We start from the raw sequence: 20,195 nt of genomic DNA on the forward strand, positions 1-20,195 counted from the left end.
TTTAATAATTTTTGTATAACCATTTGGAAATGTTTTTAAAAATGTAAATATATTTTTTTATATATTATTTACTTGGTCAATTAATATTATTTTGGTATCTGGGTAATATACAGAAAAATCTGTCCGAAGGTAATGAATAATATTCTATAACCTATTCCTTCAAAATCAGAATACCTGTAACTACCTATAACCTTCTTATTCATTTGATATTAGTCGCATTTGTCAATTGTATTTATGTGATCATGACATTTTATGACTAATTAAATATCTAAATGAATTGTTTGTGCTGGAATAAATGATTAAATTTAAAAGACATTTCAAGACAATACTAATACACTTAAAGAAGTTTTGAAAATGTATTTATCATTTATTATATTGTAAAACAACTAATTATAATAATGTTAATAGTAATATGTATATGTAATATTATAATTTATATATAATATACATATTAATTATATTATGCTAGATGATAATAATAATAATAATAATAATAATAATAATAATAATTATAATTATAAATCGGTAGTTGTAGTAGCTATAATTAATAATGGTATATAGTACGCGTAAGTTTTTTTGTAAAAATTCTATTCCTTTTTTTCTAAAGCTATTAATAAAATTAATTACAACACCCAAAAAAACGTACAATAAATTAGAAATATAAATAGTAATAATAATAATAAAAAAAATTATCAATAACAAAAACAATAATATATTAATATAAATATATTATATAATATATAATAATAATGATAATAATAATCTCTATTTTTTGCCTATGCATATATATTTATATTGTAATAATATTCTATGTTGTTTTTGTTAAAAATTCAAATACAAATATTACGAAAAACATTAATAATTTATAAATAATATATTAGTATAGTTTCGATAATAATAACTTATCTTATAGTTAAATGTATTTATATTTTTGAAAAAGTTACACACACACACACTGCTAATGATAATAATTATAATAAATAATAATAGTTTATAATAATCTTACATCAAATAATGTGTAAAACTCGCGATTGTTTTAAATTTGGTCGAATTGTTTTAGATTTTTTATTCTAAACCTTCACACATAACTATTAATGTAGTGTTTTTCATAAACATTATATATATAAATTTATAGACACTTTTGAGTTTTAATGATGCAAAAACACGCGTGCCGAACGTATTATATTTTTTTTCTTAATCCTATACATTTATCAAATAGGTACGTTGATGTAAAAAAAAAAATTGTATAATATTTTAATGTAGTAATCTAACACGCATACACACACACATAGTACACATGTGAGTATACAAGTGCGTGTATATAAACATAAACAAAGTATCTATAGTAGGAAAGACGCAATACTTCAGAAAAAAAATTAATTCCGTTTAACTGAATCATTGTACTACTAGGTACGTTAATGCGTAGGTCAATAAAAATATCTACAATACTGTTAATTATAGGTACATGTATGAATATAATGAAATCGATCTGAAATATTACTTCAATATCGGTATATTATAGTAATTTGTTATATTCACAAAAATAAACATACGCATAATAGTACCTACCTAAAGAGAAATATAGAAATAGGAAGACAAATAGGAATGTGGAACACAGAGATAATAGTGTTAAATTATGTTACTTAGAGTTTTCATTAATAATTGCGCAGTGTTACGGCCGATGAATGTTAATGTACACGTGTAATTATTATAGATAATAAAAAAAAAGTAATATGAAAATGGAAATGAAAATGTAGGCCGGTTGTAAAGATATAGGAAAAACATATTTTAGAATGTATATTATTATTTCTATAAAATATAATATAAGACTGATTACACGACGATGACAATTTGTTGTACTTTTGTTATTAATTGTATTTTGTTTGTTTTAAATATAGAAATGATGGCAGAAATCATTGCGGAATGACGTGTTATATGCACCTCAAACTGGAGGCTGCGACGATTGCTTTCCTGATCCAAACTTTCCGGTAGATGACGACGAAGATTTTATGCGCAGCGGACTCACTGTCGCTGTGTATGACGGTTTGTTGTTGGGCCTCCGCTTCAGTGATTCTCGGCGTATCGTGTACGACACAATTATCAGCACGGATACCAGCAAGACGGCCAAAACATTAACCACTACCGGTTCCTTGTTCAAGTGTAACTTTTGTTTGATCAATTCGGATATTGTCTGTTTTCCGTCTCTGAAACACCCACGATAAAAATATTATAGCTTTGAACAAATATATTATGCATGTTGGAACATTTTATGTGTAGGTATACTTATAATACATAATACGTATAGGCATGCATATTTCAAGAAGAGACTACGGCGTTTTCCGTGTTACCTGTATCCATAGAATACTAGTAAAGTGTAAACAGTAATAACACCACGATAACATGGTGCACTTTGTATACATACACAGACGCGGAGTGGTAAAAAAAGGCACGAGATACTAAATAATTTAAAAGACAAAAAACTAAATTTTTTTTGACAAATTTAAAATATGTATCTAGATTAATTATAAAATATTAAAATATTTTATCTTGTTATAAAAATATTGAAAACACGTTATAAAAGTACATAGGTAGGAACCAAGCTACAATAAACATTCAATTAAAATTGTACAATATTATGAAAAATAAATAGATTTCTAAGTTCTACAGTTGTATAACAAATACATTTTAGGGCAAGGGATTCTAGCCAGTCCGCGTCTGTTCATATATGTCTATAATAAATTTGATTAAATATATATAATAATATTATGTGGTATGTGAATTTAAAAAAGTAGAATTATATATCTAGAAAATTCAAAGATGAACTTAAAAGGATTAAAGTTTATGACAAAAAGTTTAAAAAATCGTATATAATCTCGAAGACATATATTCCAGCTCTTCCCTTAAGTCTGGTGTTAGGTTAGATAATATTGTCTATTAATGAATACTATAGAAATAGATGTTGTAGTTATAAAAATATATCACAAGTAAAATACCAATTATTGCTGTATATATTGCGCTGAAATTTTTAAAAGTGATGAAACGCGATCATTTTTTTTTTAACATTTAATATTTACAGCAGAAAACTTAAATACATTTATTTAAATTGAACATCATACGCTACATTAAGAAAATTTCTTGACCAAACGACGAAATTTTCCAAAGTTAAAAAGTCCAAACCTTTTAAACAAATATCAAAGTTGTAGGTAATATTACCTATACAACTTTGATATTTGTTTAAAAATAGAGTATAATTATTGTACTCTATTTTTTTTCTATATTATATCGTTTCTGATTAAATATAATATACAATATTAATATGCATGAACTCTATTGGGCAGTTAAAGCAAAAATCTTAGTATATACGATGAAAAACCGGAGTAGCGCGTAACTCTTATTAAGTGCAAACTCAATAACCGATGAAAGAAGCTCGACATAGTGTGATATAGGTACCTAAGAGATTTTCAAGCGTACAAAGTCTTAAAGTTTAACAGATTAAACCCAGTAAAAAAAAAAAAAAACAATTAATTATGTGTGTGCAAATTGTTCAGTACAATATTGTATGAGTATTAAATATTATATGATTGATTGAAGCGTACAGGAGACTTAAGTAATAGCATTGATTATACACAGTACACTATGACGTATTACCAATGGTAATGGCATAGGACATAGGTAAAAATACATGTGGAAGGAAGGTGTACATGATTTTTGTGCGTGCAAATTTTCTTCCGTATAAGGCGCCATCACCACTAATATCACCATCACCGACGTCATCGTGATCACAACGGTCGACGCCTCATCACCGGCGGTCGCAAGCACTTTATTATAGCGGCGTACATCCACACGCACCCACATACACACACATACACACCCGAACACACCCATGACACACTGATATGTTATATATTTTATACGGTAATGTAATATTCAGCGTATTATAAACAGCAATGCCGAGCAGAGTATTTCCGGTTTCATCCACCAATGTTATTATAGTGTTAAAGATGTTAAAATTATTTATGATCGACGGAGTCTTTCGTCCGCCGCTACGCCGCTGTATGCATTATTACCGCAACAGGTAGTTGTCTCGGATCGCGTTCCGTTCTCGCGGTGTCGTCGTTGTCGTCGACGTCGGAAATCGTCACATCTGTGACACCGCGTCGAAACGTTCGTTTCGCGCCAATGTCCGGTGTTCGCTGTTCCGGAGTTCCGGTGGTCTTCATACGTCGTCTGTGCTTCGAGCTTTTCGCGATCGGTGTACGAATGAATACGGTGTTACAAGTTATGTTTTATACAGTGTGCTCAGTATATAAATATATGTATAATAATAATAATTAATAGGCCTTAGAGTGTACGGTCCGTATAACGTTATATAGCGTGTGCATCGGACTGTATGAAAAATATAATATAATAACGTGATATTTATATTAATGTATTAAATAGTAGGTATTTTGTATATGTGGTGCGCGCGTGTCTGGTCGTTGTGTGGCGGTGGTGATGGTTGTTGTCGTCGTTGTCGTCGTCGTCGCCCTCGTCGTAAAACAATTTACAAGATTTCAATAATCACATCCGGCCGTTGCGGCCGCCGAGATCCGGTCCGTCGGCCGCAGCTGGAGAGGACGGCACGAGTTGGAACGATTGGCCGCCTTTTCTGCAATACCTCATAGTGGACGGCGACGACGACAACGACGAATTCCTCCGGCAGGATTTCTTCTGCGACAGCAAAGCCGCTGTGACGAACACCAGGGCCATCATCAACAATACGCCCAGAACGTTGATAATAACTTGTTGCGGCAACGTGCGGCCGTGTAGTTCGCCTGAACTTAAGGACGACGGAGACGACGACGGCGTCGGCGGCAGAGTAGTTTGCTGTTGTTCATGCTGTTTCTGCTGTTGTTGTTGCCTGTATTGATATTTTTAGTACATAATACATAGAAAATTATTATATTCACGTCGCTTATTAGTATAATTCATTAGTATTTTATCATTCGTATAGACAACGCCTACGTATATACGTCATAAACGCAAACACTGATTTATACGAAATATAATAAGGCGCATTACTCTTGTAGTATAATAATCGCCCGAGCCGTGAGGTTTCAGAAATACGACTAACACAACTAATGTAATTTAGCGAATTAGAACAAAATACCCAATGATTCTTTTAAATTTCGACAATATCATAAAATCTAAAAATTTTTTTCATAATCCTAATATATTATACAATTCCAAAACAAAATAAATATTTTTTGAATTTAATAGAGTTGTCTTTACTCCGCCTCCTCGGCGATTAGATTATCATTAATTTATCAAACACATTGACTACATTTATTTTTGATGAGAAATAAAGAAAAATGTTGGAACACGGCCTAGCCTAGTATATAGACATATAGTTATACACTTGTATACCTAAAATAACAAATGTTAATACAAAATAACGCATGTGGAGAGTAAGTAGCTGGTATTCTAATTTCTAGATAAGAAAAAACACATATATCGCATATGATCAATAGAATCATATACGAAGTGCGATTATCATATATTATAGTATTAAGACGGAAACCAAGTACGAACCCATTATTATTGCTGAATATCGAGAAGTCAGCGCGTTGCTGAAGTCCGGTGAGACAGGTAGCTATGGCCAGTGTGAACGTGCATAATCCCAGGGTGGCGTGTATAGGCGCAAAACATCGTAAGCGGCACGCAGCCGTTGCGCCGCGACAACACAACAGCACGACGAACGTGAACAATCCAAGAGTGAACTATAAAGAAAATTCGATTAAAAATTAAATGTCGTCTATAATTAATTGGTGTTCGACGTGTGTGAAGTGTGAATCTAGTGACATGTAGTAGTGTATAAACATTGTTGTAATTACCTGAATTACAAAAAGCGAAACGGTCAATAATCCCATCCAACTGTGCAACGAATACAAATGCGGCAAGCCTTTCAAACGATGATATTCCATAGCGGCCACTGCTCCCAAAACCACACACGGTACGGTAGCCAAATGCAATAGTCCGTGGGTTAATTTCACATAAGTACCCCTGCACGAAGTCGAACATCCAGCGGCCATTCTGTACACCAATATAGCTGCGTGCCAAAATTTAGGAACATTAATAAATTATATTCAGACAATTAAATACAATTTCCAAAATAAAGATCAATATATAAATGTTTTAATACTGTAAGTTACAGTAGTAATCACACGACCACTATTTACAGTATCATAAAGATATCTATACTAAATTTTGCTATAACCGTGATGGTCTTATAATATTATATTTGTATTGTCATTAACTTACAAAATCCTGTTAAAGTGACGAAACCGACCGTCATAAGAGTTGGGTGCAGGTTGAACCGCCGATCTTCCATCAAAGAGTTTGAAGACGATATGTTTAACTGCGAAGATTGTTGCTGTTCCACTGTGGTCGTTGTAACTGTTGTCGTACTAATGTCACTACCGCTGGTAGTGAAATTTTGCGGATGTTTGTAAGTAAATACGCCGACGGATAACATTTGCTTGGGGGTCTGCGGTGGCCAGGGAAACCAGTTGGGGTCGTATCCACCACGGTAGGCCATGGTCCAGTAAACGGTAGTGCCGGTGACGGCCAATAGCAATATTGAGCACGCTGTTATTAGTACTACGTATTCAAACGTAGTTCCACATCCCAAAGCCGCCTGCGGATTGCTTGTTCCAGAATCTTCCACATCTGTTCCGGCTCCTGTACCGCTACCAGCCGTATAACGTGATCTACACATAAATATTAATAACATATAAGTATTATTACAGTTGTTTGTATACGTATAAGTGTGTGTAAATGAATAATATTGATATAATCTTTTGAATTTTGCATTTCATTTATACGCATATAAGGACATAATTCATAAAGTAGGTACAACAGAATTCTTAAACCATATAAATTATATAATAATTTTAACAGTTATTAAAATGAAATATCCTTTGTAATTCTACAGTGTGAATAATGCATATTCTAATACAAAATTAATTTGTTTAACGTTTATTAAATCATAATAAATTGATTTATAGTTTGTTCTTTCATTTATGCTTACAAATAACATTTAAATCTTTTAAGATATTTTTATAGACAAAAAATATTAAAATAATTAAGGGTAATTTATTTTAGCGTTTACCGTCAAGAAAAAATTTATAAAAAAATAATTATTTCAATTTTACAACAATATTTTTACTAATACCTCCTATATATAAAGCTAATATTTTATTTCTATTTTTATTCATACACATACTCACTTAAAAACGTGTATCTATTTTATTTAAATATATGTTGTGATACTAATTTATAAGTATATTGTATATGTAATATTATGCATAAATACATAATGCATGATTACTATCAGTCTTGTATAACTAGTAAATAACAAAAACACTTGCATAATAAACTAAATAATTATTGTTGGCAAAAAAAAAAATGTATTACCGTGGTACGAACATTGGCTAATACATTATCATAATATATATATATTATTGTACCTATTGGTCTAGCAAAGTGGACAACGAATAAGAGTGTATGTTTTAACTAAGGGCGTTACATTTTTTTTCATAATTCACGGCGAATATAAATTGAATTAATATTTTAAGTTAAGGCACGCCAGTATACCACAGTGAGGTTATGAAGTAGCCAAGGGCGGCAAGCGCAAAAACAGCTTATTGTTACAGTGCTGAATAAACAAGGTCAAATAAAAAGATTTTCTTCTACTTTTATTACGGGACTTGGAAGAGGTATATGATAAATATATTTATCAAGTAATAATTATAAAATACAATTATGCATATCCTCAAACAAAATAATAAATATCTCTACGTTGGTATTATAAATTATAAGTCTCCTGAACCGGAATCGTGATTTTAAAACTTATTATAATTTAAATCTTAAGAGTTTTTTTTCATTTTAAATTTATTGAATTAAATGCATTCTCTAAATTTTACTTCCAAAATGTATTTGTTCTTAAATGGAATAAATGATGACATATACATGAATTCACGTCAAAATTAAATTAATAAATTATAAAATATGTAAATATAGTCTTTATGAAATAAAAATATTTATTAGGGCGTATTTTGTACGTCTATATAATTAAAATTCGAAAAAAAGATATTGAATTCAATACATTCTCTACCATTATTGTTAAAAATTGAGGATGATAAAACATCATCATTATTCATTATGCTTTTTCAACATATAATTAAAGATTTTTCCAAATCAAATCAAGAAAGAAGATTTTATAAAAATATGATTAATATATTGCACATTTGCACTTACATTTTGCAATTCATTACATCAAAACTAATCCATTAGTATCAAAAGCGATTTAACTTATTTTTGTTTGTTATCAAAAAAATAATAAATAATAATAAAAGAGTAGACACGGAGCAAAATAGAGTGAGAAAAGGTTTCTGATAAATATACACAATGTGCGTCCTCTATCTATACGTATTCCTAGATCCACCATTATTATGTTATAAATATTATTTTCGGATATGAGATACTCCCTGTCCCTGCAGATATATATTTTGTTTGATGGGTTAATAAAACAGTATACTACAAATATACTTTAATAGATATAAATATATACTTTTTTTAATATAAGTATATAAATAATTTGATTTTAGAATAAAAAAATACAATTTTTGTCAATACTGTTTTAGCATTGTATAAAAGATGTATAACGAAAACATCACGTAGTATTTTAAATTTACCTTTGACCTCATTTTCACAATCAATTAGGTATTAAATCCAGCATATTAATTTTTGTATTCATAACGACATAACGTATAACATAGTGTTTAGACCTTTTGATTAAAAATGTTGAATCCAAAATTTGAAAAAAAGATTTTATTATATCTATAGGATTATTTTGAAGTATGTATATAGATGTTTACATTAAAACATAATTTATTGAAACCCTTTTTAATTTTTATATACGGAGCTATGAATTATTAATCTTAAAAGAAAATTGATTTGTTTTAAATTCATAGCTTTTAATTAATTTTCATTTTTTTTGTATATTTTACTGGGATATTGATTAAAATATTAATACATTTACTTTAACAATTGTGTCAACTATAGATACATCGTCATGGTACGATTTTTTACGCTTTCTCCTTCATTAGGCGTTTTAACTTTATTTATTCGTATTATAGAATTATTTCTGTGTTTTTAGTAGCTATTTTACATTGCTTGTTGCTTATATACTCTAATAGTTACTTATTTATATACATTATGTGGATATTCTACGTATGATTCGTTTTAGTCGTATTTTCGGCAACTCATCGTCGATTGGTGGTGGTACATTGTTCAGCGTGAACAGCACATAAAATATGGTCGAAGCGAAGGTAGGTACATAAAAAATACACATTGATGGATTTTTTTTTTTCAATTGTTAACCATAAAGTTTTTTTCTTGCTGTGTTCTCGAGTCCTTTCGTTCCTTCCTATCCTCTTGTCTGTCGGTTATGCATGCGCGATTATCGAGATCGCCATCCACTTCCACACCACCGCCAGTCACTACCAGATCACTTGACTGTCATCGCGTAATATCCTAGAGAAATCGGCGCGATACGCTCGTGTATTTTTTTTTTTTATTATTATTATTATTATTATTATTATTAAAACCTATTATCGAAGAAACGCCGACGTGTTTTATATTAAAAAAAACCAAATTAGAAAAAATACCACGAGAGGATATCCTCGATCGTTCCCGTTACCACGCAAGTAGCAATAATAACACAGGTCGTTAACATCACATTATATTTTAGAGGGAGTGGCGATGGTGATGGTGGCGGTGGCATTGACGATCGATCGATTAAATTCACATAACAACACGACTTACCGCATATATTGTATAAGCATTTCCTATGCAAAGTATTAAGTTTTTCGTAACATAGATATAAGGTATACAGTATGATTAAATTATTGAAAGCCAGGATATTCGCGTCCTCTACAATTATTCAAATCGCTTATACTTCTCACATATATTTTTTTTAATAGTATAATATATATGTTCTGCAGAATTATGATATACTCAATTTTGAATAATTAAAAATAAATAGTAAAGAAATTAAATATATCTTAATATATCTTTATCTTCAATTTTTAAGATTTGAAAATTACATTTTTTCATAGCGATTATTTAGGTTAGACTTTAAATTTTATTAAATAGTACCTATAATAAACTTCACATACTAAAATAAAATATTTTGATGTTTAAATGTTAAATATAGAACAAAGAGCATTTTCATTTATAACTTGACAAGTGTTTTAAGTTTAATTGAGATTATTTGAGAAATAATAAGGCCGGTAATGAGTGTTATGAGTTTATGACTTATTATGATTGAAATCATTTTATACTTATTTTTTAGAGTTGTTAATTAAACACATAACCATACTGTTAATACTGAGTATATAAATAATCATGAATATGGTTATATTTTATAGATAATGCTTGATTAAAGATCTTGATGATTTATTTAATTATTTTTAAAAATTATATTTATAAAAAGGTGAATAGTTTACCTAATTACCAATTTCAATTTAAGTTACTCGAGAAAGCGTGTGATAAGCATCTACATTTATTATTTAATCCCAAAACTTATCAAAGATGCGAATCCAATACTATATAATTATCCAAGACTTCAATGATTATAAGTACTTTTATAACATGACGGTTAATAGGTACTTTATTCATCAAAGTACCATGGAAATAAATAAAAAAATTTTTTTTAATTATTCCTTTTGAATAAAGTACGAGTATAATATGTCATAAATTATATATAGGAGCGAAAAGTGGTGCGAAAGTTACTACATAGCTATTATATAATTACATTATTACGCCTTTTCAGCATTCTTTTATACAATGAACCGTTTACTTTTTTTAATGATTTTGAAAATATATGATCACTCCGTGTATGATTAAGTGTATTATGGTTATTTTTGAATAGGTATATATGATGATTTTATACCCAACAAGTGTATAAAAGGCTACAACCATCATTAATAATGTTGGATTGATTGATGGCTTGCCAAGTTCAATCGCCTTCGTAGCACGTTGTATTTCGGAAGTATACTTATTATATAAGTAAAAAAGTACCTATATATTATATTTAATATAAGTATAGTAGGTATGGTTTTTTTTCATTTATGCGGTTGCTTATTAAATACAATGAAACACAATTTTGTGACTTTAAAAGTAATTCGAATAGAAAACATCTATCATATTGAAATTTCGAAAATCAAATTTAATATCGCTGAATCAATTTCGAAAAAAGCTTTTTATTTTAAGGGTGATCCGATACTTGCGGCTTATTAATCGTTATACAAACGGATAAACATTAGGAGTGATTATATTTTAGCGCAACCTGCACTGTAATAATATACGTGTGCTATATATATTGTATGTACACAACCACACCGCAAAGGAGTAAACCACGTATGGGTTTTGTGCAGTGTTATAAATTATAAAAAAATTAATGTGATGGCAACAGATCGATAACAATATTCGAATGTATTCAGTATAATTATGTACACATCCTTTATGTGCTTTGAACGCAAAAAATTTATGACATTATTGCAATAGCGCGATTTCATGTACAGCAGCCATAGAGTTTAATGTGGTATTATGCATATTTATCGTTTGATATATTATATAGTTAGGTACTATCTCGTAATGGGTATATAACCACTGCCAACGTTTACAGCATCCGCCTTTCATCGCGAACGGTGGGAGACTACGGTGTAAGCAACGTACAGGAATATAATATATAGTAATGGCTTTTGACAATAATAATCATTATAATTAATTAAAAACGAAATACTTTGTTTCACCGCGCGTATTCGCTTACACGTAACGAACTGCGGCGATCACAAATTAATACGGCCTCGTAGTATATTATTATTATTATTATTATTATTATTATTATCTATATATCGACGACAAACTTTTAGCTGCGGAAACAATTCGTGCAATATATATACACACACACACATATATAATACAGTTGATACGATGGAAGGTATACACGTACATTTGTATATAATACACGTACACACACGCACACACTATAAATTGACATCAATTAATGCTCTCACACGTACACATCATATTATACACAAATGTATACATAGTACTCGCGGTCCCTCATCCAGTTCCTGATACGGATATTTGTTACGACGGGTCGCATATAAATACGACTTATGCGTGTATGTTTTATTATATTATATACAATTAAACGGTATGATGATATTATTATTAATAACAATAATAATAATATTGTTATTATTATTACTATATACAACACTATTAGTTTACAATGTTACTGCCGACGACGTAGTTCTCACGCGTATAAAATACACACGTCGTCGTCGCTGCCGTAGGACGAGATGTGCAACGGTCTGTACAGTACATGATATTATAATATTATTGTTTTATAGGTATGCGTTATAATACCTATATTATATACGTGCGCGCGCGCGTATTAAATTTCTCTAGCTTAAAAATTATTTCAAAAATGTCTGTTGTACATACACACATGCCATACCGCATAAATGTGTATAATAAATGTATTATAATAATATATATTTATTGTAATAAACCAAGCGTAGAGCTGTTATACTACCACCCGGAAAAACGTACTACTGCACTAGTTACTACGATTATCCACCCTATTCGTGTGAATATATATGTGCGTGTGTGTGTGCGCGCGTGTGCGTGTGTGCGTGCGGTCCACCCTAAATCTACGTACTCACAATCATGATTTTCGTATAATGTATATTACAAATTATTAACGTTTATCTGTTTATAATTAAACGAATAATAATATACTGTAGGTATTAGATATTAATTAAAACTTCTATGATTATTATTAAAATACCTTGATATAAAGTGTGTAAGGTATACTAAATAATATATTAAATTCGTGCTTGAAACTTACTTGAGGTGATTTCCACTTCCCGAAGATTTAGATTTCGCCATTATATATATTTTTTCCGACACGGTTTTCTTTAATCGACACACACGAGCAAATTGTATTCGGAAAATATACGTTAAGGTGCGTTTAAAAAATCGTTTGGTTTAATATATATAGTTATTTAAGTGATAAGCTTAAATTAATATATAATATTTTATAATTTAATGAATTATAATATCCTATATTACGTATTCACACCGCATGGTCGGAGGAATATAATTAACTAAACGAATTGTTAAACTGTTGTACATTTTAATAGGTAGTTAAAAAAGAAAAAGAAAAAAGGCGTATGTTGTTAAAAAAGTCCTATATTTGAAAAAAATAACTCGAACTAAAGTATTCAAAAATTAATACTCAATTGTTCCTATTCTATTGAAGCGCACCTTACACTGAATACCTATACGTAAACGCGTACCGAGTTAAGTCGATTGTATATTAGGTATTCTAAGACTGACGTTAGATAGACAACAGACAACTCTAGCAACAGACTCACTGGCTACACAATATTACCACCGCTACCACAAATGATCATCGCGTCGCCACACACCTACCTATATATACGTATAAAATTAGTGTAACAACAACATCCGCCGCCGACACTTCCACCTCTACCTAATAATAATTATAGTACCCGTCTCAACAATTTATATATACCTATATACTATGTACATATACATATATATAAAAAGTATACTTGTTTTATTCGTATTATAATAAAAATAAAATTTTTAATTAAAGTATCTCGTCATTCGTACGAGTGTTTGTACGTTGCAATATATATTTCAAACTATTTATGATGTACCATGTATGAGTGGTATTATATAGAAAAAAGTGATTTATTACTATTTTTATAAATGAAACGCCAAGTCCGGATTAAGGGAAAACTTCGTTGGCACTCTCACATGTATACCACTCCCCATCATTGTCGACGCGCGCGCATAAGCACCCCGAAAATAACCACGAATGATGTAAGAACCGTATATACTGGTTGATCAAAACCAATAACGATTCCCTTGAACGCACGAACCCCTAAAAAAAAACTGCTAGGGGTTAGGGTCCATACGAATAGAAGGGCGTACAGAATTCTATCCACCGAGTTTCCACGACAATTAACATATAAATATTATATGCGCTACGCATATAGTTTCGCGGCAGCGATTCATTCCAACCGTTATATTTTATCAAAACAGAATCGGTTATGAATATATTTTATAATATGATGCGTGTATAAAAAATAACGTTAAAAAATATGTGCTTACTTCTCTTTAGATTTGTTCTCTCCGTTACCGGTGCCGGTGCCGGTTCCTCCACCGGTCAACGAGTCGTTCGGTCCGCCGGCGTTTTTCTTCGAGTCGGAAATCGGACCACCGCCAGTAGCCGTGGCCGGCAGAATGCCGGACATGGCCAGAACGGGCACCTGGTCGTCATCTCCGGCGGCCCCGTTGTCGTCGTTGTCGCCGCCGTTGTCTTCGCCGTCCGCGTTGTCTTTGTTGTTCGGTTTCTCCTCGCCGTCCGTCTCGTCGGGCGGCGGCAACAACACGGAACTGTCGTCCGTCGCACCGCCATCAGCGGCGGCGGTAGCCGCCTGGTCGTCGTCCATCATCATCGCGCCGTGCGGATGACGGCCGAGGTGTATAGGAGTCACGGGCGACACGGTAGATCCGGTGCCGCCGTCGTCGGCCGGCGTATTGGGGGTACCGGCCGCTGAGAGGGGCACCACGAAGTCGTCGTCGGGTTGCGCGAGCGGCGCCGACGCCTCGCCGTCGATGGGTGGCGGCAAGAAAGTGGAGGTGGTGCTGTTGTTTTGGTTGTCCATCGAAACGCTCGGTAATATGAACGCCGTTTAAATATTTTATAATATATTAACGTATATTATTTTGGCGCTGGAAATGCTCAGCGGCGTTTGTTATATATATATATATTTATATACTCGTGTGCTCGCGACGATCGTATAATATTATGACTATATATTATGAATTTATTTAAATTATATTTGAGAGTGAAAACGGTTTGGTTACAGTTATGTTATTGAGCACTAAGCGTTGCGTCGTGAGCAATAGTGTGCAGCGTTTATATCGCGGCGGTCGTCTCGGATGATTACGACGAGATCGTCGCGGATGCTGATGCGGACGCACTACCTACCACCCTCTGAAGCCGCTGTTCGCGTCGGTGTCGTACCGCTACCGCCAGTGCACCGGGGGAACGATGTATTTGTGGAACACGAGACGATTGCCCTCCTACACCGCTGTTGCGACCCACGGTAACTCATTTAGAGTCGATGGTACGCGATGCCGGAAATTTCTAGCACGTGCAGCAGTGTTGTGTGATGCGGACGGATTGTATACGTATATATATATATATATGTAAAAATATTAAATAATTACGCGTACGAGATAAGAAAAAACGTTTTCGATTTTTTGCGCACACCTCGACCAGCGTCCCGTCGTCGTGGTTTGGCTACAATTTCGGACTGTGCGGTCAAGAAAAACGAGACAACTGTTGTCCGCGGTGTTTACACGCACCCCGCTCACGCTCTTATTAATTACGAGTATAATTTCGCTCGACGTGTCCTATGCGTTTTATTCTACTGCAGCACTACGGATTCGCGGTCCATATACGTCGTGTACGATATATAGGTGTGAATACACATACATATATATATATATATAGAGATATATAATACGCGGCAATATATCTAGGGAACGACGCGAGCAGACACAACCGGCGGACGGACGTTATGTCCGGGGACACGGATACTACTGCCGCCGATGAGGTACACAGCCGAGGTGGTCGCGGGAGCGCGGCGGTTGATGTGGACGAGGAAGCCCGGCCGCGGCGGTGGCGGTGCCGGTGGTGGCGGTGGCGGTGTCGTAGTCGCTGCTGCCGCCGTCGTCGTGATCGTCGTCGTCGTCGTCGTCGTCGACGTCGTCGTCGTTGCGTCGTAGTAGTCGCGGAAGCGCGGGCAGAAGCAGCAGGAGCACTGCACAGGGTGGCGTACGGCAGCAGTGGTGGCTGACGGCAGGAGGGCGGAGACGGCGCGGCGGCGGCCGCCGCGATGTGTGCGCGCGTAGCCGTCGGGCGCGCGCGGCAACCCAGTTTTGTGGAGCGCGCGTGAGAATTTGGATCCCGGAGAACCGGACGCGCGGAGAAGCGCGGCTATTGACTCGGGCGGCGGCCGCGGATCTGGCGGTGGCGGCGCTGACGGCGTCGGCGGTGTCGCCCGGCGGGGAGGGGGGAAGGGATTGGTGAGGAGGTGTAGTGAGTCCGCGTGGCGGTGGCGCGGGGTGATATTTCGGCGGGTGCGAACGGACGGCGCGCGGAGAGTGGAATCCTGTACGCTATGTATACGACGAGGGGTGTGCGTGTATCGCGCGCGTTCCAGTCGTCCCGGGCTGCTGCGGAAGCTGTGCCGTTTCCGCTCGCCACCATCGCCGGAATCGATGATCCCTGCTAGGATACGCGCGCAGCTGTAAAACGACCGTTCGTTCGTTCGTTCGTTGGTGCGTGCGTGCGCCGCCGCCGCCGCCCATGTCGCGCGCGCGTATATATTATATACAAACGCTATATAGATGTACACGTTTTTGGTTCCACCCTACAGCGGCGGCGGCGGTGGCGACGATCACCGAGGTTCGCCGTCGTCCGCGCAGGCTACCTCTGCCGCCGCGCTAACTCGCAGATTCACCGATCGGCTAGCTACCGGCGGGCATAACAATATCCATTGCCCCGATTCGCCCAAAACCGCATCGCTCACCTCCGCTGACCCACAACTTCAACTGCGCGTATCATGTATGTGTGTGTGTGTGTGTGTGTGTGTGTGTGTGTGTGTTTGCTTGGGAATGAGATGGTTTTTTTCGGTGGTCCTCGCAATCGTTGTTGAGCAAACACCCCTCCGCCACTTCCCACGCCCTAGCGCCGTCGCGAACTGAGCCGCCGACCATATTATGGTATTATTATTATGTGTACACTGCACATATATACGACGTACTACGATGTCATTATTGTAATATTATTTTGTTACCGTGACGCCGCGGCTCCGGCACGACTATTATACTATTACTCGGACGGTCGTCGTGTTTTTAGAGCAATATAAACAGTATGAGATGACCGGCGTTTTTATTGGAAAGGCTGTGCGACATGACTTCTTGATCTCGTTGTAATAGACATTTCGTGTATTGAAATACAGTCGTTAGTGATTAAAATACTGGACATGTACACAGTTACAATAATGAATTTAAAAAAAAAAAAAAAAACAATCCTGAAATACGAGTGCATAGCAATCAATTATACCTATACAAATTATTATCTTTACGATGTGAACAGGAGACAAAGTAACTTGTAAACATCAGTGACGTTTGTACGTAGTAGGTCGTCGGTTGATAGTTGCTTACTACTGAAATTAAAATTTAGACACACACACACACACATTATGGTCTGTTTGGTTTTGCACCTTCCTTTTGCAAATTTCGTCAATAATATACAAATAATGGTACACATGACAATTTTTATTCCAAATATTTTTGAATAATTTAAGTAAATAAAGGGCATACTTTAAAATTAAACACGAAAAACTTTTTTATAGTACCTATATTTAAACAGAAATAATGCTACGTGATATTATAAAAGTTTAAAAAATGCTGTAGATTTAATTAAAAGTAAATGCAAAAAAAAAATAATTTGCCTTACATAAAAAGTAATTTAATTCAATTGTATGTTAACATAATAAAATACTTTTTAAAAAATTATAAAAATCATATATATATATTATATCCTATATTATTAATGATAATTGGGAAAACATTGGGAAATTTACAATGTATTTTAACAAAATAAAATACATTTTTTACCATTTTATAATGCATAGGTACTTGTATATAAATTCTAATCCTACTTATAAGTTATAAGTTGTGATGTATTTAAGTTAATATTTATATATATATATATATTCGTAAAACTTATAGATATGTGTAAATATAATATAATACATTAATACATGAGTGCATACTACATATTACATATATAATATGTATTATTTTACCAAGTGTACTTATACACGAAAATAGAAGATTACATTATGCGATACAATAGTCAATATTTGACAGCTATTTAAAAAAATATATTCTCTACATCTATCAAGGTGTATAAATAAAAGTAGTCCCCAAAAAAATAATAACCAAAAAACAAAACGTCCACAATTAATTGTTTATGTACACACCGCTATGAAATGATTAATGAAAAGTAATTCACTTTAGGCGTGGTTAAACATTAAACGTCGGGATACTAGACTTAAACATTTACTGTTTATTCAAGTCGAGTATATACGCAATGGCTGACGGATCCAACATATACAAGTGATGTCAAACTACAAACCACAATTCGATACAAATTACACTGGTGTGGGCGAGTTGATTCCCAAAACTTACTTTATGTATTAATTGATTCCCGAGTCCATTTAGAAGACGTATTAATTGATTTCCTAACTTCAACCTAATAGCATTACCCAGGATATACCACGGGGAGGTTGGCTAAAAAGTTACCCGACATTTTTTTTTTTTTTTTTTAGTTATTAAATTGTATTAATGCAATTCATTTTAATTCATTATATTATATCATGATTCATTACAATTGAAAAATCAGCTAAACTTTTTGAATTTAATTATTTAATATTGACCTATATAATTACTTGTTTTATTAATTTTCCATCGATATACAAATTCAACAAATAAAGGATCAACTCATACGTATCTCTTATAATTGCCCGGGAATCAATTCACCGGTCTCGAATAGGTACCCGAGGATCAACTCGTACGCAGTCAATTACAGGAACATATAAATGAATTAAAACTATAACTTGAATATTCACGTTATGAATGTACATATATAGCTCTGTATAGCATTAGGATAATCTGATAATGCAAATTAAATAATGCTATTATTATGGCCTGTAGATATAGAGTAGGTAATAAACTAATAAATTAAAGCAGTAATAGCAACAATTCCTATTTTTTGCTTTAAACATTTCGTATTCCTACTATTATTTCACCCTTAAACTCTTAATCTTATGAAGGTCTTACTATAAATGGGAAAAAAAATAAATATTTTTAATAGTTTATACTTTGTATTAAACCGTTAGTATTTTTATATATAAACCCATTTAAGATATTGTCACAGTTTTACTACATTTTTTAATTTATTAGGTATATATATACTATGACAACATAAATTTTGTAATATAATAAAATAACGATCACAAGTTTAATCTAAATAATATGATATTGTATTACGAGCAAAAAATAATGAAAAACTTATCCATTTAACTTAATTGAATCAATTAAATATATTTAATCAGAAACCTATATGTTTTATTTAAAATTCTAAATTAGAAAACTTTATTCTAGTATTAATTATTATTACTTTAAAGAGTTAATCCTATTAAAATTTTTCAAATTTTTAAATGAAGTAGCAAGAAAATTTAATATAAGGCTTCTTATAATAGTTCGTATGGCAATTTAAGATATAAAAATGTATGTACACAATTAATTATTTTTAAGCTTCTGAAATTCAAATGTTAATGAAATTCTATATTCAAATTTAGATATTTACAAATTACGAAAAATATTTCTTTCTAAATAAGTTTTATTATTTTATTAAAATTCAAAAAGTAATAATCATATACTTGTGAAAAAATTTCACTATAGGTACATCATTATTATTTTTTAATATACATTACTATGAATATTTTATTCTATCAATTTTTAATTATTTTTAATTTTCAAATTGTATAAGGTTATTTTATAAAAATATCTTTGTTTTCGATTTTCAATTTAAAAATATTAAAAACGCATATGTGAAATTTTTAATAGCATTTGAAGTTAAAATATTAATTAAATTAGATATTTAAACAAAAAATAGTTGTTTTAGTTATTTTGTCGTAATACAAAAATTATCAGTTCTAATTAGAGCTAGGATTTTAATAACCTAAAAAATACACTAAAAAAAATCCAAAAATGACTTAAAAACTCTAAAAAAATATCGAAAAATAAAATTAGATGAGCGAAAAAAATTTAATTTTAAAATAATTATTACTTATTAATTTTTATATTATAAATAAAATAGGTAAAAATATATTTTAAGATAAAAATTAAACAAACATATTCAAATTTGAGTTGACAATTAATTATATTACTTTTTTAATATC

At 32.7% G+C, this 20,195-nt stretch overlaps 1 protein-coding gene across 1 annotated transcript; it reads right to left on the minus strand.

The window, feature by feature from the left end:
- Window positions 1–1,334: 1,334 nt before the first annotated feature.
- Window positions 1,335–15,969, minus strand: LOC112595191. Its single transcript, XM_025340318.1, has 5 exons — window positions 14,260–15,969; window positions 6,301–6,749; window positions 5,874–6,088; window positions 5,572–5,759; window positions 1,335–2,204 (listed from the first exon to the last, which is right to left on the minus strand). Exons 1-5 carry the CDS (start codon window positions 14,814–14,816, stop codon window positions 1,943–1,945), a joined length of 1,671 nt encoding a protein of 556 aa, XP_025196103.1. The 5' UTR covers window positions 14,817–15,969; the 3' UTR covers window positions 1,335–1,942.
- Window positions 15,970–20,195: the final 4,226 nt, after the last annotated feature.

Source organism: Melanaphis sacchari, unplaced genomic scaffold, assembly GCF_002803265.2.
Source record: "Melanaphis sacchari strain LSU unplaced genomic scaffold, SCAv2.0 Contig25_pilon_pilon, whole genome shotgun sequence".
Taxonomy (NCBI): Eukaryota; Metazoa; Arthropoda; class Insecta; order Hemiptera; family Aphididae; genus Melanaphis; species Melanaphis sacchari.

Excerpts from the sequence above, each read along its gene's own strand:
- LOC112595191 (XM_025340318.1), bottom strand. The coding sequence starts at position 14,816 with ATGGACAACCAAAACAACAGCACCACCTCCACTTTCTTGCCGCCACCC. Across the intron at positions 6,750-14,259 it reads GAGAACAAATCTAAAGAGAA|ATCACGTTATACGGCTGGTA; the intron begins GTAAGCACATAT and ends ATTTATGTGTAG. Across the intron at positions 5,760-5,873 it reads TTTCGCTTTTTGTAATTCAG|TTCACTCTTGGATTGTTCAC; the intron begins GTAATTACAACA and ends TTTTCTTTATAG.